The sequence below is a fragment of the Zosterops lateralis genome (genome assembly GCF_965231275.1).
Source record: "Zosterops lateralis genome assembly, chromosome: 3".
NCBI classification, from domain to species: domain Eukaryota; kingdom Metazoa; phylum Chordata; class Aves; order Passeriformes; family Zosteropidae; genus Zosterops; species Zosterops lateralis.
The window spans coordinates 83,696,021-83,722,143 of NC_139764.1; the positions used below are offsets into that span (position 1 = coordinate 83,696,021).

General features: G+C 35.4%; 1 protein-coding gene across 6 annotated transcripts in view; it reads right to left on the reverse strand.

Annotated features, from left to right (window-relative positions):
• Window positions 1–26,123, reverse strand: part of LOC310907646 (regulating synaptic membrane exocytosis protein 1-like) — a gene marked incomplete at its 5' end in the record, with an annotated part of 133,611 nt that overhangs the window by 49,237 nt on the left and 58,251 nt on the right. Inside the window, 3 exons of one of the 6 annotated variants that reach the window (XM_083858037.1) lie at window positions 4,663–4,829; window positions 13,734–13,846; window positions 22,161–22,190. The exons of 4 other annotated variants lie outside the window; for them this stretch is intronic. In XM_083858037.1, coding sequence (XP_083714163.1) covers window positions 4,663–4,829; window positions 13,734–13,846; window positions 22,161–22,190 — 310 coding nt within the window. The remainder of the gene's footprint in view (window positions 1–4,662; window positions 4,830–13,733; window positions 13,847–22,160; window positions 22,191–26,123) is intronic. One more of the 6 variants, XM_083858036.1, reaches the window with a different exon arrangement.

The following is a 26,123-nucleotide window of genomic DNA, read 5'->3' on the forward strand; positions in this document are numbered from 1 at the left end:
TTCCTTTTTTGAAGATAGTAGTGATGATTTTTCTTCCTGTCTTCAAGAACATCCCCTGAGTGCCACATTCCAAAGACTATTGACTGGCCTTGCAATGACATCAGTCAACACCAGCTCATTTAGTATTCATGGGTATACTTTGTCACGTGCCAATAGCTTGTACTTATCCAGTTTATTTAAATGTTCCTTGATCAGATCATGGTCTGCTCTAAACTTTCCTTCCAGTCAACAGTGCACTACAGAAACTTCCAAGATTACTTGTGCACTACTGCATTGCTCAACCATCAGATACCAGGATGGTTTAAGTTTTCCATGAAAACCAGAACCTACAGCTGGAGGAAAGCTTCATCTAATTCCTCTTCCTAATCAGGAAGCTCATAGCAGACACCCACAATATCATGACATTGGCTGGGCCTCTAATCCTGACCTGCAAACTCCCAGCTGGTTCATCACCCATCTCTAGGCAGAGCTCCCTGCATATTCTGCTCTCTCACAAAGGGCTTGATATTCTTCCTTGCTATCCTGCCCTGTGCTTCCATGAATTGCAGTACTCCAGTAATATGAGCTATCCCACCCTGTCTCTGTGATCATGATGAGACCATAGCCCTGCAGCTGCACAAAACCCCTCTAATTCCTCTTGCTTGCTCCCCATGCTTTAGAGCACAGGCCATCTGGAAAGCCACACACTTGTGCTGATTTTCCAGAAAAGGTATTAGAGCTTTCCCTAAATGCTCTTCTCTCAATCGCATCCTTTTTCATGTCCATCCACTCTGGGTGGCTCCTCCCTGCCCTGTTTTGTTGTTTATGATGCCCTGGCTGTCTTCATCTCTTGCAGCCACTGCCTATCAACCCATCAGTTGCTTCCTCACTTGATTACAAATCATCATTTCTCCACTTCATCGTTCCTGTTTTAAAGCTCAAGTGTACCGGAGTTAAGTGTCAGTGTACTGAAAGAACAACAGCTACACAAAAGTTGTATATCCTGCTCTAGAAATCAGGGAAGAAAATATTTGTCAGGTAAAGTCTGCCAGTACAAACTTCAGTGACATACAGAGAACATAAATCCCAAAAACCATATACTGAATGGCTGCAACACAAGCCATTCAGTGGCATGGCATAACATGTGAAATAAATTAGAACTGCTTTAAATCCACTGTTACAACTCATTACATTATCCTCTTTCCTTGATAAGCCCATATAAAATATTTTAATTACAGTTAAGCATTCAATTTTAAAAAGAGTGTAAAAACAGATTAAAATTTGGCACAGACATAATGATATTATATCATACATACATTGATCAAGATAAAAAACACAATTCCTAATAAGAATTTTTCAAATTTAAAATGAGGGATAACAGTAATGTTCCTAATGCAGAGGCAATTTGTTTGACATCCAGATGCAGTGACACAAATTCACCTTAAAAAAAAAGTTATTTAGTCTTTCATAAATTCAGCAGATTTTATTGAATCGGATTTAAGTGAAACACCTTATGCTAGCTTGTTATTCCTCTAAAACAGAAGCCTCCACCTCACCTTTACCATGGAGGACAGTTCCCTACTTAACAGCAACAAGAAGTCCAGGTATCTTTGCATAAACAGGCTACAAATGAAAAGTGATACAATTACATAATCTGGCATGATTTTTAGTTAAGTCAGCAAATGTGCTTTGTTTGATCAAGCCTATATGGTGCTGATTAATCATTATGGGTTCTTACTTCTCAAACATTTGCATTAAACCATGAAGAAGTTTCCTTCCACTTCATTTAGGACCTGAGAAATATTTCAGACATATACAGCAATGTCTCCAACATATGCAGGCACAAACTACTGCGGGACTGTATTAGGAATGCACAAAGAGCATGATTGATGAAAGAGCATGATTGATAGTAATTTAGCTTCACTCATCAAATACACACTAACTCTAAATTCACAAATCTGATTTCGATTCAAATCAAAAGTCCCAGAACTTCTTGTTCACACACCAAAAATTCCTGGTATTTTGTTCTGCACTTCCAACTAGAGAGCATGGCAGTTAAACCAGACTTCTACTTCTCAGGATTGTAAGAAAGAGTTTAGAATAATTTCATATACTGAGTAGCTTATCCATGCAAAGCCATTTGTTATAACACATACCTGAAAATGCTAAACGAATTAGAAAGCAAGAAGCTATTTTATATACTTATATTTAGGACTTGCATCAATTAGTTCAGGTTACTAATCTGCACCCCAGACTACTCTTCGAGGTAAGAATAATTGTTGAATGACTTAATTTAGTGAAATGGCTAGAACTGAGCCACCTCCTTTGAGTTTCTATATGCTTATTAGGTTCATCTCTAGAACAAACCTGGAAATAAAGTAGGTGCATAAAAAGGCAGTCCAATGTGCTTTGTCCTTTAAACGGAACACTATGCTCACACAGTTGCCATGGCCACTGGCCTGACACACTTACAAATGAAGATGATGCTGGATAGATGGTTTCAGAATGACAAAAACAGGTAGACAAAAAATGCTACCCTTCCTGCTCAACCATGCCATCCCATCCTATGCCATCCTGTTTGATATATGCTAACATTGAGTTCTTTGGAGGCAAAAATTAAACTTAAATTTCAAATTACTAATCAAACTTGAACTTAAAACTTCTAATTCCTTGACCTTTACCAAATATTAGTAATTTGATAGAAGGAATCCTTTTAATCGTAATTGTCAAAAATTAAAGCAACCAATCTAAACAAGTCATCTAGGGTTTCTTCAATGATTAAAGCTATAAAAGGATGACTCCCCTGCCTTTGATACCTGTCTGAAGATGAGGTAAACTATCCAAGATAATAGGTGTTTTCTTCTTTTTAATGGAGGTTTAGGTAAGCTAAAAATTAATTTAATAAAAACCTATTTTTTTAGGTGAATTCCACTGAAGATACATAGCTTTTAGGGCTGAAGTTACACAACATGAATCTCAAGATGAAAAAATTGTTCCTAATACAACCAACCCCTTCCCCAATCTTTTATTTTCTTCCCCCTATTTCTACTGAAGGAACTGCACTGTACGTTTTTACTACACATTTTGTTCACTATGGAAGTACTACCTGAATTTAGAGAAGATTAAAGCAAGCAACCGTAAAGGGTCCAATTTCTGAGGTATGGATTCTGCGGACAGTATCAGAAAGAGAAGGCATCTGAATTCCAATGATGTCTCACTTTACTAGTCTAAAGTGAAGCTGAATTGGAACTCCCACTGCAGACACTTGGCTTTACAAACTAGGTCACCCAATCTTGTACCCCAAGTGCTCTGCTACTCCTAAGAATGGAAGAGGTTGAGGATTTGAGCCCAGGTTTCACCCTTGCCACACAAGGTTACTGGTTCTCCCAGTACTGTTATTTATGATCAGATATTCTGAACTCAAGGAAAATTTCTGATAAAATCTGTTAGACATATTTATAGAGAAAAAATCCTATTTTTGATGAACCTGACAAAGACACTGAGAGGGCCTAGTTGAGAAAAAATTCTGTGCCTATGAAATAAGGTATTTTGATATGAAAAAAGCCCCTTGTAAGAGTCAAATTCTGAAAAGCTAGGACACAATGAAATGCAGCATTTAAAGATATGAATTGAAATGACTTTAAATATATTTACAGTTCTACTGCAGTGCTCTGCTGGATTGTGGATTACTGCTGCTATAGTCAGGTTGCACCAGTTGCACCTCCACCAATCTGCAATGTGACTTTAAATACCCTTGTAAACATTCCTTGAAAAGGAAATGAGGTGGATCTAGCTCAAACATAGAGGCCAGTTTCTGAGTTCTCCTAACATTCCTTTCTTTTGCATAAACATACAAACTCCTGCATCTGATCTTCTCGGACACTGAGTCTGTCTAGAAGTGCTCTGGGTAAATGATGCCCCCCAGATTTATATCAGGCAGATTTCCTAGTAGGGATATGTTTTTTATAGTTCAAAATTCTTTTTGTGTTTTATTACACCTAAAGACAAGTTTTTGACAGTTTAGGAACTGGCAGATGTAATCAAAGACTACCAAACCAATCCTACAGACATTATAGTTGCTGAGAGTTTTGTCGTCAAATTAAATGAAAACAAAACCCAATCTGTGCATCTAAAAAAGCCCTTGCCCCAGAATAGATTAGTATCAAGGATAAACGATGTATTTGATTATTGATAATGCAAATGAATTAAACTATTTTGAACACGAAATATCAAAATTATTATATGAATAATAGTTTCAAATCTAGTAATTTGTCATATACATGAAAACAGCAAAATAAATGCAGGTAGATAGGGAAAAATACCCTGAGGAAGAAAAACCAAGCTTTTATGAAAAAACCTGTTTAACTAAAAAAATCTAGTAATATTTCTGCTGTAATACCTTACTGACATATTGATTACACTGATTCTTAGCCAACAATGAGAGGACAGCCTGTGTTCAAGTTCAACACATTCATCTATCATCTCCTCATGGGAAGTTTGTTTTCTGTTTTAGATGCAAAAACATTGTCATCTTAGGCCAGTCACAGAAGACAGTTTATATGTGCATAACATTTTCCACAAATTCTTATGTTGTGGTAATCTAGTTTCAAGAATTTCTGGTTGTATTCTGGCACTCAGTGAAAGAGGGAGTGTGACACAATTGAATCTACATGGAGAACTCACCTGATCCTGCCCCGAGGGCGCTCAGATTGCTCAGACATAAAACTTGTGCTGCTGAGGCGAGAGGCACTGCTGGTTCGGGAAATGGCTGACACATCACTGACATCACTATCTGATGATTTGGCAGAGACGTTATCACAACTTCTGTACTGATCTGTTTGTATGTTATACTAGAGATCAAGAAAAGAAAGGGTGAGGAGTCTCATCAAAACAAAACACTTTCATAGAGACAACATGTGACCTAAATATGACAATTACCTTTAACAGCTTTTAGATACAACAAAATTGTATGAAATTCAAAGAAATGCCTACATTAAATAATGCTTTTATGTCTAGTGCAGAAATCAAACAGGTTATTTATGGACTAAAGAAGATACTTGGAATAAAATAACACATTGGAAAATAAATAGGCTGTTGGTTCTTCAGCACACTAGAACTACAATAATGAAATATTTATATGAAATATTTATGCAGCAGACAGACATTGCAATAACATGCATACCATCCATTTGGCTACTTTTTCATTTTTAAAATATTAAAAATATATGCTACAAAATACCTGCACATAGAAATGCATATACAAGCCTGAATGAAATATAATGCTACATGAAGCTATTAGGGACTGATTTCAGTTCCTAAGTTCTATAAAAAAAGAGAAAAAATACATTTTCTGTCTCAAAATGCCTCCTTGTATTGTGACACTAGAGGACTAGTTAGGCAGAAAGCTAACTCAGCAAATACAGTATCTGTTTCCAGGCAGATCAGTTCCCTGATCTTGTTGCTTTTACATCTGCACATGCCTAAGAATTAGCAGAAGACACATCAGGAGGAATATGTCAACAGGGGTAGAAGTTACTTTGCTTTTAAAATCAACTGTGACACCACACCACCTATTACATTATGCTTTACATTATTGCTCATATCATCAGTCAGAGAGGTATGAAAGGAAGCTTCAATCCTAGCAATGTCACACTTACCTAAATCTTGACTTATACAGATATGAGGACCAAATAATTGTCAGGTTTATGAAATTAAAACTCATTGTCATTAGAAGAAGGTACTCTTGGCTGCAAAGCAACTAAACCAGTGGCATACTTCCCAGGGTATATTATGGGAAAACTATTAACACATAGGAGCACTAGGCAGTTTTTGACATGACAGTCTAAGGAGTTCATTTTCCAGAACTATGGTCTGTAAAATTGCAAGTCACAAAAGTTTATTTATGAATCATACACAAATCTGTGGCTGTCTGTGAATACCCAAACTCCAACTTTGCTGGCTGAGTCACTTAGCAAATGCCATGACTGAATTTCAAAAACCTGGCAAATGCAAGCTTGAGTTTGTACAGATGAATGTATCAGGTCTTCTCTCTTAGGTTAATCTTCTCTTGTTCCAGTGCCTTTCAGCAACTATACTTGTGCACACTTGAAAACCTCTTGGTAAACATTGAAGATAAAATGAGGAAGTCAATAGCAGTAGAGAAGGGGAAGGAATAAAGCAATGCTAAGCATCAATTGTAAATATAGAAATCTGCAGGACAAATGGAGGTTATATAAAGTTTCAGTCTCAGTGTGTTTTTCAGGTGTGTATTAGAACAGTGCTTAACAAAAACTCTAAGCAGTACTGTGTGAGGGCCTTGCAGTGGCTGAGTAAAAACACCTGCAGGACAGAAAGCTCTGGTTTATTAAAGGTAACTTGAAGAAAATGGGTAACAGAAAGAACTCAAGTACCCTGATATTCAAAAATGTTTTCAACTACAGCTGGAATTTATTGGGAGGTTCTCTTTACAAGTGACTTGTAACTTTACTGAATATAAATGCCCAATAGGGTTAAAGTGAGACTATGCTGATGTATTTATTGAGATCACCTTTCATTAGTGGCTTGTAGAGTCTGTCAAACAATTTTGGTGATTGCTATCCTTCAAACTGCGAGATAAAATGGTAATTCCAAAATGGAAACACAAAGTATACTAATTCTTATCGGACCTATTTCATAATAAGATATCATGTTTTCCTTCTAAAGTCTAAAAAAATATTCAAAACAAGAATAGTTTAAAAGAAGTTTAAAAACTTTTTAGTTAGGTTAAATATAAACATTTAGAGGCAAGAAAACAGAATGGTTAATTATCTCCAGTGTAAGTTAAACTGCTCCAGTCCCAAGACAGATGTTTTATGCAAAATTCCTAAAGAATTCCTAACAAATCCTTCAAGCTACTCTAAATGAGACATGTAAAAATACGAAAACCATTTGGACACATGGAATGAGCTGGCTTTCCATTAACCTAAACAGATTTGCAATCTGCAAAATCATCCCATTAAATAATAAAATTTCTGTTCATTTCAGTGAAAAAGGAATTTCACTCATCCCATATATTGAGATTATATCTACAAATAATTCCTTTGAAGGTGAGGTTTCAAAAATTCATTGTTTAAAATATAACCAAGCAATCTCTCTCAAATGCATGGGGTTTCTTAAGCATAGTAACAGACTGTTTCAGAAATACCTCCATGCTTTATTTGCATTTGCTGAAGACAATTAGATTTCTTCTCTCTGCCATTATAATGTCCATTTACTACTCTTCCTCACCAAAAAGTCCATATTCTCTTTGTGGCCTTTGGTTTGAGAGTGCATACAGTGAACCTGCCATGATAGAAGACTTAGGTGATCTCTGAGCTGACATGCTGCTGGGAGAAGGGCAGACTGCCCCATCGAGAACAACCAGGGCCAGTGATTTCTGGAAGCTGTTCTGATGGAAGCCTTTCTTCTAAGTATTGAGGGAGGTATAGGTTGCTGGCCTTTATTCCAAGCCATACCAGAATCTGGCTGTTTAGCACTCACATTATGATTCAACAGGTGGACTGGGGATGTCAAGAAGACCTGTTGGAATGCTGGAACCAGAACCATCACAAAGACACACTATTCCACTTGTTCTGAATGTGTTCCACGTTTCATGGGGTATCTACATGAGCTGGGAAAGTGGGGGAGAGGGGGAAAGCATCAAGCATAGTTGTGCAGCTTACCAGTTAGAGTACTGGGAGAGAAGTTACAAGTCCCATTTTGTGTATCAGTGGCTGTTTGGAGATTCAGCCCCATCAACTGACTGTTCAGCATCAATATGAAATCATTTACTGGTGCAGGGGTCTTCAGCCCAGGTAGCCCCTCTTTTAATGGGGGCTATATAGATATCCTCACTCTGTTTTGCTCCCTATAGTCCAGCAGTGTGAAAAATTGAATTGCTTTGTACTGGCTTCAGAGACAGTTTTTCATAAACAGAGAATTTTACTGTGAGATGGGACATAAAGAGAAAAGCTGAATCCATGTCTTCTACTTGCCTTGTATTGCAATCACACAGCCAGTGCAGAAAATATGGAGCATCCCTTCCTAAACGAGACTTTTATGGCACGGCTGAGGTTTCCCTACCACTTTATACTGTATGCCAGGGCTGTGAATCCCAAGAAACTGAAAACCTTTCCCTTCACAGAAACAGAGATCAGCACAAAAAGTAGTGATGCTAAAAATTATTGCTGCACACTGCAGAGTTTAAATTTTACTACTACTCCTGGATTTAGCTTTTCCTTCTTATACCTGCTGCTTCTAATTAATTCACCAACTTCTACAGGAGGCATGCAAGTTTTCCTACCGATTTCCTACCTACCTTTGATACAGTCTGATAGTTATCTCAGCTAACAGTTGAACAAAATCAAAGCAATTTTGAAGGTAATCTTTTTTTCCTTTAAATATAGAGAGAAATAAATAATACTTCCACTACCACAAAGCAGTGCTCACTAAAATGAGAATATTTCACTGTTGCAATACACCTGAACGTATCATTCAGAAGAAAAATAACATGGGCTCACATCCCCTTATATGGTATCTGCAATGAAGTAATGCCTGCAGATTTCCAACTGGGCTCAAAAAAAAATATGATAGAGGTCTCCTGTAAAGCAGAAAACTGCTGTGCTTTATGACTGCACATGTATTTGCAGTAAGTTTCCCTGACATGTTATATTTAAACATTATATCAAAATGAAGTATATTTTCAGTGCAATCACTTTGCTTTAAACTCTGTATCTTAAAGCTTATGTAACATTTCTTTTCCAAGGTGCACTATTACATTAGGAGAGTCGCTGAAGTTGGCAGCAACTTCAATAGCAATTACTAAAGAGTAGGTCTGGCTTTTTAAACATTAATAGCAGCTAGTTTCAAATGCACTGTCCTTGCCTGCATTACAAAAACAGAAGTCTATAAACAGCTGAATGCAGTTCTTCCATTCAATTTACCACCTGTGGAGCTGTTGCTTCCTGCACACTAGCAAAAGGATAAAAAAAGAGGTATGATGAACTGCAGATGTGTTAACATCAATGGGAAGAGCACAGATACAAACCCAAAGAGTGTACCTCACAAATAATTTTACAGCTCTTTAATGACTAACAACATTAGCAATTTTACTAAATATAAGGCATATCTTAGAAGTCATTGAACAGTCCATTATAATTGGATTATCTTTCATATTAGAAAGTATTTCTAATATGAAATTATTTGTATTTCTAGATTTAATTCCCAAAACCATGAAGAATAGAAGAGTTCAGAGCTTTGAAAATTAAATTAGTGTGCTGTCCTTTGACTACAAAAAAAGTCCCAAGTGACTAACCTTGACAAATATATACCTCATTATGTGCTTAAAATGAGGAAATGAAGTGAGAAAATAAAATGGGCTTTCAAACGAGGTTATTAACATGAGAAAAGAGAAATCCAGACCAGGTGCACCGATTCATCCAGGGACTTATACAAGTCTTGAGATCACAGATATCTTTTGAGGCACTCTAATGAGGAATTTTGTCAGAAAAGAAAATCCTGCACAAAGCACCTTGAGTTTTATGATTGCTCACATGGGTTCCTCTGAATGCTGCTGGTGTTCAGAGCCCAGCAGTTGGCACCTTAGAGTGTTCAGAATTCATCACTGACACCCACCAGTGTCTATCATGGCAGCTCATGCCATGGTCCAGAGCCCACCTAGCACCAGTGATTCTGAACAACTTTTCCTATAATTGTATCCAACTCCTATGGACACTGATCAACTTCTGAACAGAGAACAGTAAAAATGAGCAAGTCAAACCACGAGGAGACTGCCGTGAAGCCTACCCATCAAATAAATGGAACTCACTAAATTTTGTGAAATCCAGCCAGTGCTGGAGTGACTGCCATCTTAATATGACATATATTACAGAATTTTTTCTTCAAGGTGGTTGAAGGGGACCAAAAGAAGATGCCACATCTACATCCAAAAGCATTTTCTATATACAGCCCTAGATGTCTTACCCAGTGTGACATCAAACTTAACATTATCAGGCTCCTATCAGCCCAGGTATCCTACCCAGCCCCTGCTTTAGACATTAATTGTTAACACATAAGAGTTAAGACAATAACTATTGAGTTAAATCCACAGTGTCAATGAACAAATGCCATGATTACAGTTTTATACTAAATGCTTTTCAATCACATACAGTCTTAAGTCAGTAGTGTATCTAAATATAGAGTGATATCCTTTTTTAATACGTACTACAGTGTTCTAATAAGTTATTCTCTTGAATAAACAGAACTTCCAAAAAACAGGAAAGCTGGAGCAGCTGCAACATGGTGTTTGTGTTCTATGTGTGGCATCAGGAATAAAAAAAACTTAGTGTATTTTGAATTAAAAGGCTAATTGAGTTACACTGCAATTCACCTCTGTGCAAATCTGGAATTATGCCATCAAATGTTTTGATTCTCTCAAGCACGGAACAGCACAAATATATGCATTCTAGCCACTACAGCCTTACCAATATACAAGAAAGGCAGACATGTTCAAAGCTCTTCTTTAAACCCTTTTGACAAATCCCCATAGGTCTGGTGGTTTTTTTCCTTTTTTGGTTGGTTGGTTGGTTTGGTTGAAGTTGTGGTTTTTGTTTTTTTTTTTTTGTTTTTTTTTTTTTTTTTTTTTTTTTTTTTTTTTTTTTTTTTTTTTTTTTTTGTTTTTTTTGTGTGTGTGTGTGTGTGTGTGTGTTTTGGGGGGTTTTTGTTTGTTTTTGGTGAGGTTTTTTTGTTTTCCTTATTAGATGTTAAGTGTTTCACATAAATTATGGAGTCTTTCCACTGTACTGGGAGGAAATAAGGATGTGAACTCTGTGAAAGTCTCAAAACAGAGTGCAACAGCCATGAAGATGCATACAAATGTTGCAGGGCAGACAGTTATCTATTCAAAATCAATCAAAATACCTCTTGAACATCAATTAATGGATGTTCAAAATTGAAACCATGTTGCATGTTTACTATTGCTTAACTTACTGAAGCATAACTATTGCTTGCTTACTGAAACTAGAAACTGAAACTAGAAAATTGAGAAACCGAGTGGGAAAAATTCCAAAACTGTAATGCATCAGAAATTGACCAGAAATTGCAAAGGACCAGTTACAATATTTCTGTTTAAAAAAGGCTTTTTTCAATATAAGAGAAAACTTATTTAACTTTCAGGAATTATTTTGTATATGCATAATTAACCATTGCAAATATGATCCAGTCCCATACTGAAGGAAAATTTTTTAATGGCTTAGAGAATTTTGTGTGTAATAAAACACGCATATTTGGAAATGCAAAAATATTGGAAAAATCAAATCCATATGAGCCAATTGCTCTGAAATGCAGAATGGACTATTTTCTCAATGTTCAGCACAGTGTAATTTCTCTAATAAATATATTTATTTTCTGGAGCAGTGGGAAAACACTGCTCTTTGGGAAAGAAAGGAGTATTTTGGTTAAAGAGGGAAGAACTCTACTTGCAATTGCTATTTCTTTAATAGTCAGTTAATACTTCTTTTTCAGTATTTCAGAATGTGTATTATACCACTTATATTTTTTTTAATAAGTCTTGTTTCTGCAGCTTTTGAAGACTTTTCACAAATTTTGGCAGCAGAAATTGGGTAGAATCTTCTGTTCCGAGAAGTCTCAGTCATCAGCTTTACCACAATAGCTGATATAACATACTACATTTTCATTACAGCTGTCCAAATTTTCATCTGTCTTGGTTATTTTCTTGACTCTTTCACCATTTTCTCAGGATAGAGAAAGACAGTAGCATAAGGTTTCCTTTGGTAAAATTTTTAAAGCGATCACTTATCACCATAGTGAAATGAAGCAAACAATCACATCACTGAATATCATGGAGTGCTAGAATGGGCTAATATAATTCTTTCTTAGCACTTAAAAATTAATTCTATGTTGGACCATCTTATCTAGGAGTCCAACATTATCATGTAGAAAATACACGAAAAGTTAAAGATTTAAAGTCAATGGGAATTCTTCTTACTTTTTTCCATGTTTTAGCATGGAAAAAAGTACAGAACACAAGGTACTCCAAAAATACTTCTCTATAACAACTGACAGAGAATTTGCTTCTTCAAAATTTTCCTCATGCTTTTAGAAAAAAAAAAATTCTGAATAGAATAATTTCAGTGTTCTTTTGATTTAGTACTCATCATGGTTTCAATTTTGATTTTCCATATGCATTTAAAACCAAAAGAAGATTCTAGAAAACTCAAGGTTCTAAGTACAAGAGAAATTTGTAACATTGCAAGTTGATGTTTTCTAACAGTTATTTAACTATTTAACATTGGATCTATCCTGACCAAATAAGAAAAAAAATCATATTGGAGGGCCAAAATGATGCTTATCATAAATATTAGGATTAAAAAAATATGTTTCAGAATGATAAATACACAAATTTCAATCAGTCTGTAAGCACATATAATCTGACTCAGAAACCTGGCCTTTGGCTCTGAACAAAGGTCTCTGGTCATCCTGCCAAAGTCCTCAGATTGCATTTTACCTCTTTCTCATGAAAATTTTATCAACTCTATTTTAACTATTTTTTTCTTACATGGTAAGTGGTTGGGAAGTATGACAGAGACACACTGCATCGCACCCTCTTGCCCTGAATGGACCTCTTCTGAAGATAACAGCAAACCCAGCAGCAAATGAGCTGTTCTAATTAAACAAATTCTTTCTTCTGATAAAGGATCTCATTAGAAATTTCCACCTCAGCTGTTGAGCTTTTTTTAATAGCACTGACATCCCACAATTTGGCCATTGAGGAATAAAGGTCTTGTTTCTTTTCCTTTCAAGAACTGTTCATTTAAGTTCTTACTTAAGTTGTCTGCATATTTAACTGCAACAAGATCTTGAACAAATTTTTCATATCTGCTAGATATTAAATGTTAGTCGCCAAATTTCCTACTTAACCAGTCCTAAGTAAATTTGTGATTTTTGTTTTAGATGAGTTCCTCACTTATACATTATTTTCACCTGTATCTCCAGGAGCATCCAGCTCCTCACAGTTTGAATTGTAAGCAGCAGTGAAGATGTGCAAGGCATTTTCCTCAGTTTGCTTAGAACCTCATACAGTTTAAATTACAGAGTCATGGGCTATCATTTTAGCCTTATCAAGAAAACAAAATCCCTCTATACAACTTTGTTAACATAATTTCAATATATTTCATTATTACAGAAATGGAATATACACTTTACACTTTTATTAGAAAAGGAAATTGAAGTAATCAGTAGGCACTTCGAGAAATGAAATACCTTATCTCTGCAATTATTAGGATGCAAAAAAATTATACAAATATGAGAACATCTGCATGGGATTGGACCGAGTTCTGTATAACTCGCCACATATCATACAGCAACAAGGGCCAACCTACTCTTTCATGGCCTATTTTCCAAACTGCAGGGATTGAAAGTATGAGGTCTTCCTAAGCTAGATGTGATAAGTCTCTTTTTAACAGCTGTTGAAGGATCTTTTTTTCCTGAATTAGTTTTTAAGTATTTTGGTTTTTACAGATTGATTTTAGTTGATGTCAAAGACCAAGTCCAACGCACATCAGACAGGGGCAAAAATGATGCTAAAAAGATATTACTTGAAGACATTTCTGTCAGGCTTAAAAATATAGTATTCTTGAAGTTTATATAATACTTTAAATAAACAAGTTTATGCCTTCAATTTTCAAGCCAAAGTATCATTCCAAGACTACTGACTTTACCTTGGTGTATTGCTCACGCTCATGTTCTTGGCTAGAACCAGACCCTGATGTCTGATTATAACGGTGCATTTTCATTTTCATCTGTCTCGTTCGCTCCTCCACTACTAAGCTTGCTGCAAAAACACACAATGAAAATCAATTAAAAATAGAGAACAAGTTTTGGAAAAAACAAACGGTTTAGCAAAAAATTTCGCTTATTTCCATTTCAACAAAACAAAGAAATGTACAAACATGTAGAACAAGCAGGGTGTAAACACAGAACAAAGGAACACTAATGTCAAGAAATCAATCACTTTCATTGAGAGAGTCTTTACCTGAAAATGGACAGACATCCCAATTTCTACACATAATCAAGCTGGTGCAACAAATAATATGAAAACAGTGAAAAAATTTAGGTGGTAGGCTGAATTATAAACCTGTTAAATATTCTGGATGCAAAGGATGTAAATCCATGATCACCTAAGCATGTGTTTGTTTAAATGTAGAAATATTACAGTAGCATTCTAAGAATTAATTAATGAATCAGCTATTAAAATTTATTTTTAAAGTAATTAACTTCTCCTACTATCCTGAAACATAGTAGTTTAACAGAGCTAAGACTATTTGAGAGGAATTATTTCTCCATTCAACCAGTCATATCAAAAACACAGTCATTTTCTAGTAGTTTTAAGTTTTTTAACAAGACCTCCTTTAAAATCACTACTTTGCTCTGTAATGATCACCTTTACTTCAAATAATTATTTGTTCTTGTGTTTTCAACTTCCATATGTCAGTGTCTCTCTAAAAACAGAACTCTTGCACCTTCAAGGAGCTGTGATGCTATAAAGAATATCTTCTTCAACTTGAACAAGTTATGGCAATGAATATTTGCTGAACCTGCCACAGGCAGACAACCTTGCACTAACAGAGAAAGTGATGTAAAAGTCCCTGGGCGAAGGCTTCCTCCAAGTAACTTAACTCTTCTGGTAGTGAGCAAATTTCAGAGTGATCTATATATTTTGCTATTCTTTAACTTCATAGCATTTTAAATTCAAAGCAATACAGGTAACATCAATACCATGAAAACTGGCACTTTTTAACAGTTCTAGAACTAGACCCAAATATTCATCAGTAACTATTCTAAATCACAGTAGTATTCATTACGTTCATTGTGGTTTAACAGGTTATAACATCTTAGAGAAACTTATTTTAAGTTGGAATTTTTTATGTGTCACAAATTTAATTTTATTTGAGGCAACCTCCACAAAATCTTCTGCTTTTGTGCCAACCATGGATTTGTATTTCTCTCTACAAAACAACTACTTTTATAAGTCAAAGAGGCCCTCCTCAAATCAGTGATGAGAGAGACACCTGTATTAAAGCTACATGTAATCAACTTGCAATCACAAAACACAGAGAATTTTAAATTACTGGGAAATATGTAATCCATGTATTTTCAATTAAGAAGTACTAAAATTTGTATGTGTGGCTTTTATGCTGTTAGTTCACTGTAGCATTATTTACAGATTTCTTTTTGTCTGTGCTTTGCCAGCACAACGATATAACATTAAGAAAAAAAAAAAGGCAGTACACTCAGGATTGAATATTTTAAACTATAAGCTACTGCAGAAATCACATTTGTGCCTGCACATACCATTTGTAACTTGCTCATAGAAATGATAGAATGTCTGTGTGCTGGTTGGGTATGAAAAAATATATAAAGGTATCATTGTGGATTCCTTCCACATTTCTTATTTAAAAATAAGAAAATTAAGTACAATAAACTACATTACAATTTGCTACAAATTTAAGGCATGAAATAAAGTTATCATTATCTTCAATCTCCCATATACAGAGTCCAATTTAGCAAATTCTGCACATGCAGAATGTCACACTGGGCCCAGCAATTATTCCAGATGACTAATATGTCAGTAAATGTGTACCTTAATTGCAATGAGTCCAGTTCCACCATCAGATATGCAGGCACAGCTCCAATTACTTCAATGGAAGTTGCATGGAGGCATCTGAAGGCAAAATTGAGCACTTTAGGAGAAATTTTTAAAGATGGCCTCTTATTTTAAGGACAGATATGAAAGGATTAAGATAGATCAATTAAAGACTGAAGTAAAAACATGTGTATCTTAATCCTATCATACATGCATGAAATAGACCGAGGATATGAAATTAGAGGGAAAAACGAGACCCCTTTAAAAATTTAGCCCTACATGTGTATGGTGCACAGATTAGAGTCACTCTAAACATTATCCTTTCATTGTGTGAATTTTAGGTACTTTAGCCTGTCAACTGTGTGTTGTACTAAATAATATATATGATATGTTACCGTGTATTACCTATGATACCTCAGAAAGAATATTCTGAAATGAAATTACATATTTCATTATGTAATTAAATGCTATTTCAGAGGTTATTACTTCAGCAAAGACCGAGTAAATATTCAACCTTAATTCTGTAATTCTTGATTTTTGTTGTGTTTAAATGCTTAAGCTTAACATGTTTATGTTCTTGTTTTCCTTTATATATATGTATGTATATCAAAAAAAAATATGAGAACATTTAATGAGAACTGTGAAGTAAATCTAAATTCTCTAATGGAGAATTTTTATTTTCTTCATGAAGTACAATATAATTTAGCACCAATTAGCTGTGAATTTATTTCTAAGCATGCAGTTGCATGAAACTACTCTAGAAAATCCAAATGTGTTCTTTCCAGCTTTGTTTACTATGCACATCTGAGCATATGCTGAATGCAGCTCAGTTCCATGATGGAAAATTTTATCTGCCTGACTAGTGGTTTGGTAAAACCTTTACACATTAGTCATGAGAAGCAGAAAAAAGTCTAACACAGGAGCAAAAGCACATTAGCAAAACTGTAACAACCATAGGTAACAACACCAGATGATCACATTGCTTTCTTGGGAAATGGCTGGTTGCCACAGGTAACAAAAACTTGACATAAAAATTACTTAGCCTGCCTCTTAGGAAAATATGGATTTACTTTCTTTTAGGACATCACTATTTACAGAGTGCTTTTCATGGAGGTCTTGATAGGTAGAACTACACGTAATTTACAGATCAAAGCATTATAATCCCAAGACCTTTAAACTCTAGAGTGGCTCTAGAATTAAAATATGAAGATTTACCATCAGTGTCTCAAAACAGTGGTACAACTATAATCAATATCCATTTTATCAATGTGTTATTCTCTGGTGTCAGAAGTCACACTTCAAAGAGTTGTAACTCCCATCTCTTCAAGGGCTGATGATTCAGATGTGAGATTGATCAGTGTAAAAGTAATTGAGAGAAGATAACTCATTCATCAGACTGCTTAAATAAAGGGTGCAACTTTATAGCCAAAGCTTACTACTAATAAATCACATGAAGGTTAACACCAATGATGTACATAAACAATCAAGCCATGCAGGAGAGAAATGACAGACATATGAATGGAATCAAAATGTTATATTTCAATTCCATTAATCTATGTAGAAACCCATCTGACTCCTGTAATTCCAGGTGTACTGGGTCTGGCTGGGATGGAGGCAGTTTTCTTCACAGCTGCCTGCTCTTCTAGCTGTGACTAAGTGTTGGTAACACACCAGTGTTTTAGCAATTGCTGAGCAGTGCTTGTATAGGACCAAAGCCTTCTCTGTTCCTCATGCTGCAGCCCCCTGCCCTGTCCTGGCTTCCCCCTGCCCCAGGTAGACTGTGAGAAGAAAAAGGTGGGACAGGTGACCTCAACTGACCAGAGGGACCATTCCATACCATATAGCATCATACTTAGCAATAAAACTGGGGGTAGTCTAAAATACGCAATTCTGTAAGACACTACTTGAAAGAGACATGGAATAAACTAAATAAAATAGCTACAGATCTTATTTTCAGCATGCAATCTACCCTCGAATAAAATTAGGACAGACTAACAGTTGTTTTTTTTTCTAAAAGGAGATATCCACTAACTTTTTCTAAGACTTTACCTGTTTACTAAGATTTCATGTGCTAGTCACATTCCTTTTAATATATGGCTATTATGTTAAGATTTATAAAATTATATCTGGTGCCCTTAACTAGTTTACAGGCCTCATCTTTATTAGTATCCTCAGGAAACTATTATGGACATGCTTCAACCCTTAAAGGCTGTTTAACTGAGGGAGAAGTTAGAACTGGCTAGAATTCTAAATGTTCAGAATATATTCTATCTTTTCAATTATGTACAAAATAACACAACAATAATCTGATATACTAATATATCAGATGTAGTAGGGCAGATAAAGTTTTCCTTTTTCTTTAATAAAACTCTTCTGGACAGAATGTATCACATGGTATATTTCTGTTATCCACAGAATATGAATCTAACAATTCCAGAAATATGACTTTAAAAGAAATTAAACTTGCATTCGCACCAAAACCAGACCAACCCTATGAAAATCACTGAGAGTTAAAAAAGCAGCATTAATAGTAGGGCCAGGGCAAAAGAAACAAAAGTAATTTTAAGGTTGAAAGTTCTCCCTTTAAGATTTAAAATGGGGTCTAAACTCTACACTATATGCAAAATTCTAAAATGATATGATGCCTGAAACACCAATTTATTAGTGTGCCAGCATAATGCATGAAAGTTATGTGGGATCATTTAAATAAGGATTGTACCACAGGCAACAATAATGAACTAGCACGCAATAGCATAAGTGCTGTAGGTGCCTTTCTAGTTCTAGTTTTTTATTCCTGAGCTCTAACTCTTTAAGTATCCACCTCTTTCATATCACAACATTCACTGAAGAGCCTACATTCTAGAAATTTTGGAAAACAGTGTATTTTGTCAATAAATAACATCTATTAAGAATCCCTTCATACATTTCAAAAAAGGGTAGGTAAGTTAGATAAGTAATAAGATCTTTGTTTAAAAAGTCAGGTGATTAAGCCCAGGAACAAGCTTCCATCCCTTGTAGTCATTAAGTGAAAATACCTTTCTAAAGGACATTCTTGCTCAAAACCAAGTATGGCTTTAATGCCACAATGACTATGACATTACATGGTTTGTGATTCAAACTGATAACCATACCGTACTTTTATAGATGGCAGAAAACCTATGGATGTCAGCACTGGCCATACCATTTTCTGTAATGATGAAGTCTGCAACAAATGCAGAATTTTCTCCTGAAGTACTTCATATTTCTATTAAAGATGGTCAAGACAGAAAGAGAAGTGCAGGCAAAAAGTATGACTTGGAAAATCTCCAAGTCTTACCTGCCCTATTAAATGTCAGAGTAAGCTACATAACAGGAAGAAATTGGCATCAAGATTTCAGATAGCTGTAACTCTTTCCAGAATTTATCACACATCTGTCCTTTATGATGCAAACTTCAAGAGAAAAGGTCTAGAAATCTAAAATGAATCAAAGATTTCTTACATAATGAAGTACTGAAAAGTAAGTTGAAGTGAAAATTTATCTCATAAACTTATCTCATAATAACAGTGCTTCTGGGGCAAACCAACAGGTTCAGGCAGGGGAAGAGAGAACTGCACTTATTCCAAAAGACAAGAGAGGTTTGATCTATTCTTCAGTTTCAGTCTTCATATTAAGAAGAGTGGTTGAACAGTGACGAACAATAACACCTGTAGTGCAGTCTAGAAGCATGTACACAGCCTTTCTGCACAGTAAAAGCTAGGAGATTCATCTGTCTGAGCAACTTAGATATTCTGTGGATAGAAATCAAGGGAAAAAACTATCTGGTTTGAGGAATTATATATTAAATAATAAAAACCCATCTGTTTTGAGAAGTGGCAGCTGAGGAAGAAAATAGGCAGAACTTATGTCCATGACAAAGGCAGGGAAATAAAGCAGTAATGAGATTTGGATGGGAGAATCTTCTAGTGCAGAGATGGCTGTGTGGCATGGAAATGAAGTCACACTGGTGTTGGACCGGGATGATCCATTTCAGAAATAATACAGAGTCTCTAGTCTCTAGAAATTATTCTGTTGATCCTTCAGGATGAGTTTTGCAGTATGCACACACAAAATATCCTTGCAATAGGTTTCCTGGCTTTAAAAATTCACAGCAAGCTCTACCATGAAATTTAAACAGCACACAAAATTATGAGCAGATAAATGTTTTGAAATATAAAGTAAGTAACACTTACTAAAAAAAATCAATTTTTTTGCCAAGATGAAGAACTTGCTATGACTTCTTTGAATAAACAACTTCAAAAAAGAATGGCAACGTGCAGATAGTGAGGGAGACAGCTCTGAACCCTGCTCTGCCTGACCAGAACCTGCTGTAACTAGTTCAAGCTTGTGTTTGTGGATTTCCTTTCCATGGGAGCTAATGGTTCTCTGGACCTCCTCCCAGTCATAATTAAGGAATGACCAAGGCACATAAGTCAGATTTCCAAGCTGGGGGATGAGCTTGGATGTCTCAGTACACACAGAGGCATGGTGGCCATCTTGAGCCACCTACAACTCACTCCAGAGGGAAGATATGCCAATACAGAAACATGAACTGGATGATGCAACATTCAGTTCTTTCTCAAAGAGCTTCAGGGGTGATCCACATAGAAGCTTCTATGTAAAAGGAAACAACAAGAAAACAAACAAAGACCTCCTAAAATTTGAAAAAAAACCACCCCAAAACAACCAAAACAACAAACCACTGATTTTGGCAGCAAAAAAAGTCAGCATTTTCATAATCTGCTGAAGACTTTATTGCAACCTTTTTCATGGATTACAAGGAACAGATGTTTGCTTTGTTGCAGAGTCATATGCTCAGTGTTGTTCACTTCTACACTATATGCTCTGCCTCATATTTATGTCTCCTTTCACAAAACATCCTGTAACTCTCCCATCTTCATCTCTAAGTCACCTACTATCTATTCCTTTTACATCTTATAAGAAGCTACTAATGTAAATCAGCTCAAATTAAGATAATTATGGTCCCCCAGATCTGCTGGCACTTCATTCTTCCTGTTGCTCTTTTGCCCAGCCCTTTTTAGCCCCTGGGTTTCATCTGCCACCAGCTCCCTCAAGCCAGAGGAATCTGTGCATGTAAATATCCCACCACCTTCTAGACACACCCAAATATTGGGCCAGATCCATCCAAATCTTGTGGAAACAAGTTCTTTTACAAACCTGTTAGAGACAGTCTAGTTTGTCTGTATAAAGTCCATTGTTTTAAACAAAAAAATCCACTGCAGCCCAAATCTTGACAGAGGCATAATCAACAAACAGGTAAGATTGATTTGTACTGTCCTGTTTGAGAGAAATATAAATACTGAGACAGAAATAATTTGTAAAATCAACCACTTAGCACTTTCTTAAGACATTTCATATTCTAAACACTGCAAAAATAACATATAATTGCTAACACCTAATTTACGTGTTTCTTTTTCATCTCCTTTTAACATTATCATGAAAACATACTTGTGTATGTTTGACATGGGTGTTGGAATTCATCCCTGGAGAAGTGGCTTTATTTTTACCTAAGCACTCATCCGTTCAGAAAATAAAGTACTTGTAGGAAATACTTTGATTCAAGTTCAACTCACAGTTTGGCTGTGACCCACCCAAGACTGTATTCAGACCAGAATTTCCCAAGATGAGCAGGACTCAGGAATAAAGGTTAGAAAAGGTTAATCAGTGCTAGTAATGTTTATATTGTGTAGTATTTTGATTTTAACATTAAAAGGGTGGGTTGTTTTTTTTTTTTAAATTTTGTCTCTGCAAGCTTCATTTGGATTTTGAAATAATTTCTACTTTCAGCTAAAAAGAAACCAAAAATAGGAGTTTTCTGCAATGTGGCTTTGACAGACTACAGTTTTCACTTTGTGGGACAGTCTTAGATACCTGTTGTATGAGCTCACTGATTCTCTGCTATCTCAGCACAGGCATAAATTCATAGGAGGTGAGCATTGCATGTCTGCCCCTAAAACCTGCCCTACAACAGGAGTAACTTTCTGACATGGGACTGACATGCAAGCAGAACACAGCTCATTTTTCAGAATCTCTCTGCATACAAAAATGGTTTCTGACCATCATCACCTTTAATTATTCCTAAGCCCACGCCTAGGAAACATCCTTCACAGCTGCCAAGGATCATGGCATCACTAGAAGCATGTGCTGTGCAGAACTCAAGAAAAGTTTGGGAAAAATCTTAAGTCTCTGTGTGAACTTTAACTCAATCAAGCACTTTCTGAGCCATGTTAAATATCTCTGTTAAATACAGTATATTGCATTTTAATAGGAGTATGAGAAATCACAAAAGAAACCGTTTTCAGATTCTAAAGAGGGGCATCATATAGCATAGCGATATTTGAGCAACAACCTTTTTGCATGTTAAGACTGTTAACTAAAGCCTATATACTGACATGAAGTATAATGAAGGAAAAGCCAGTATCAACAGTTGCCAAACATTTGTAAAAAATTACATAAATATTTACCTTTCGTGGGAGAGTTAAAATTCTCTTGCTCTTCAATGAATTAAATGCACGGAATGATGGAAACAGAAAAAGAAATCAGCAAATTTAAAGTTAGATAAAGAAACGTGTTACATGTGACAATGGCATGTACAGTACGCAGTACTCCAGCATATGTAAAAGTAATGTAGAAAATTAAAGTGATAAACTATGACAAATAATAAAGCCTATGACTTTTTCTTTAAAATTAACAGGAACAATGATGTTACAGAGAACCAGATTGTGGAGTCTTTAAGTATTCTGCTAGAGAAGTATCATCATATCCAAATTTATGAATGACATAAAAATCTTTAAATTGTTTTAAATATCACTCTTACTTCTGAACCACATAGCACAATTTGAAGCCTCTTCTGCAATAATGAGTGTTACAAATTTATTTTCTATTAACTGAAATTAATACTCAATACCCATTGGACTATAAAAAATTGCATTTTTAGGGAAAACATAAAAGATTATGAGGCTTGAATTCATCTGTGAAAGTTAGCAGTGCTTTACTCCAGCATGAGTAAAGATTCCACAAGCTGCCTCAAAATATGCAGTGCCATCTAATAATTTAAAAATAAAACCAGAAATATGGAGACAAAACAAACAACATTGATAGTTTGAAATCTTAAACTGAAAGGATTTTTTTTCTTCTGCTACTCAATTTTTATACTGATAGATTTGAAAAAAAAAAACAACTTGAAAGGGTTTGATCTTTTACCGTTACCACAACCATCCTCTCACTGCAATGACATTTCAATGATCAAGTACACAAACACAGAACTATTTTCACTAGTATTTCTTTTTCTTTTGGGATCTTATTTGGTTAAATATAAAAAGATACTTGCAACTCAGTGTATTATTTGACAGCATACTGATGTTCTGTATGAACTTCCGACTCTTATTTGTTAAAAGAAAAAATACTGGACATCAAAATATTGTTCCCCTGTGACGTCACTACCATTGTACAAATATCACACACGTGAACTTTATACATGTAATGCCCATTCAGTCCCAGCAGAGTCTTCATGTAGTTTTCCCTCATGTAACAGCAGCAGCACACACACACACAACGTGCCCTTCCCCTTCCATGCCAGTGCTGAACAAAGTTTTTTCCAACATGAGCTAAGGTACAGCAACACCTACTGCTGGATGCACATTTCCTTTGCTTGGTGTGACCACATGAGCCCTAATGCTGTAACCAAATGCTGGAAACACATACAACCACACTGCTTCAGTCAGGTTTACAGATGCTCTTTACATAGAAACAGACTGCTATTATCACAAACCTTACTCTCATTATATGATTTCTCAAATAGGAAACTACATTGTGAAAGCTATGAAAAAGAAACCAAAAGAAGACCCAAATAGAAGGCAGACAGAGGGAGTAAGACCTGTTTTGCACAAATTACTCCTGAAAGATTGTTGCTATACTACAGCCATTGTACATTTACATTTCTGGTTCATAAATTTCAAGAGTACTGTTTTTTTTTGTTTTGTTTTGTTATTTACTCTCTAGAGTAATAATATAATCCCTACTATATGCTGATGTATTCACTTCCTTTAGCAATACAACAATCAACCATTATGCAAAAGTGTAGAAACCCACCCTCAAATCTTATCCAAGCAAGAATTCCTGTGAAGTTTGATAGCTGCAATGACAGAGGACGGACTGAGTAAAGATCACAGATGTATCCCTTATACGAAAGTGTAATTTAAAAACCATGCAACTACATCGCAAAGTTGTTATAGAAACAGCTGAAAAGCAAAGTCAATGCAGAATCCCCACCCCTCTTAACGATTTGCACAGTTCCACTCAAATATGATGCAAATAAAAAAAACCAGTGATGCCAATCTCTTACAGCCCATCACAGAATGACATATTGAGGATACACCATTGTCCTTACCATGGCTTAGAATTTCACTGCTTTAGTCACCGAGCCAAAACATCTTCATAGCATTAGGTCCTTTTATAAAATCATCCGTTAATATAAAATAAAATCAAAACCACTTCTTCAGTAGCATAAGTTAGGGAAATTACTATTAAATTGTGATGTCTTGAAAACACACACAGACACACCTATACAGGACTAACTTTCAATACTGAAACATCCCAAGACCTTTCAATACAACAGCATGCCAATGTGTCCTGCACTCTAAGAAATACTGCTGTCATGGTTGCAAAGGAAATAAATACAATTATATCTTCTTTGAATATGACTGTAATAAAAATAAAAATCACTCTGTTGAAAAATAACGGAAGCCTACAATCTTAACTGCAACCACTTTTTAAAGCCTGCATGCCTTCAAGTTGCTATTATTTATTTAGTATTGTCTCAAGTAAAAATAACTATGCCTCTTCTCCACTCTAAAGTTACACAAAGTTGCTCTCCCCTTCAGAACATAATTGCCAAGAAACCTGTACTTTTTCACATTTTTTGCCAGTGTGAATTATAACACAGTTAAAGTTTTAGTCCTAAAAATTGATCTTTTCCTCTACATTTAAGGTTGTTTCTCCATTCCTGATCTGTAGTAATAACTCTGTTTCTGTAATGGAATAAGGATCGCTGCTTTGGTCTTCTCTGTAACAATTCTGTGAGTTTTGGGGGTTTTTAAAAGAAAGTATGTGTACTATTCAAGACCTTGTAAAACTACCTTGTTTTCTCCTAAGTTGAATTTTTACCATTCTCAGACTGCCAACCAGAGTAGCAACTAAGCATCATTTGCTGGAGACAAGGAAACAACCTTTTGTTTAGTTCTTAACTTGACAACAAAATAGAATGTCTGAAATACAATGTCAGTCTAGACTTATGAGTGTAGATAGGATCAGTTACAATTGATAGATAAAGATTGAAGATTTGTACTTAAAATATCACTCTGTTTCTCCACATGAAAATTGTTACCAGTCTCTTGCTTCTTCATTAACTCTCATTAGTTCCATAATGAGGACTTTAAAGAGTAATAAAATTACTTCACTGGATTCTTCTATGTCTCCCAAATGTGCAACAGAGCAAATAAGAAGCCCATTTTTGATATACAAATATGCAATATTTTTGCCTCAATCACTATGCCTTGTATAACTGACTTAAATGCATACATGTATATATTCAGACTCATAGATGTATATATTTAGATGAGTATATGGCTCTCATAAAACAACACGATTTTTGCAGAACGTAAAGAAGTACTTTACTATAAAAATTATACTTTATGGCATATCATACAGGTTTTCCTTGAAACACATGACGTCAAGCTGACCATCAAAATATAGGAAGAAAATGCATTTTGAAATATTTCCAATGACATTTGGATATGGCACTAGATTTTGACAGCATCTGCATCTACGCTGACTGTGAATTTAAACCATTAAGGACACACTCCGTTTTCATGCACAGTTCATGTAGATCTTTTACAGAACTCAGTATGTGTTGGGTTCAGTATTACATTAAGGTCAGATCACTTCTGGTCACTACATTTGACCCTGGTACTCATTTAAGGGATTAGAGAAGTGAAACTAATATTAAAATCTGGTACTGTAAATCAGAACAAGTACTGTGGTCTTATGGCCCTAGTGAATTTAATTTCTAACAGTAGTATTAAGTTAGACATACCAGCATATGTATTTCAACAGATACTGACACAATTTTTAAAACATGTATTATAAAATCTATTCAATTTAGTACTCCTCTGCAAATATGTTCTGCGCCTGAACAGAGCATTAAATGTGGATAAAATAGGAAAAGCTCCCTTACAGAAGCAAAGTCAGTCACACAGATGAAACCAAAGTAGTGTGTAGAGAAGGAAATCTCTTTATCACCGATTCCATGTGCTGTGGAATAGCCATAGTGACACAGGCGGCACAGGATTTGTAACAACAAAGCAAACAGGATGCATCCTACCTGCACATTTTATATATAAGGCGCAAGCATATTGAGCACAAGTGTA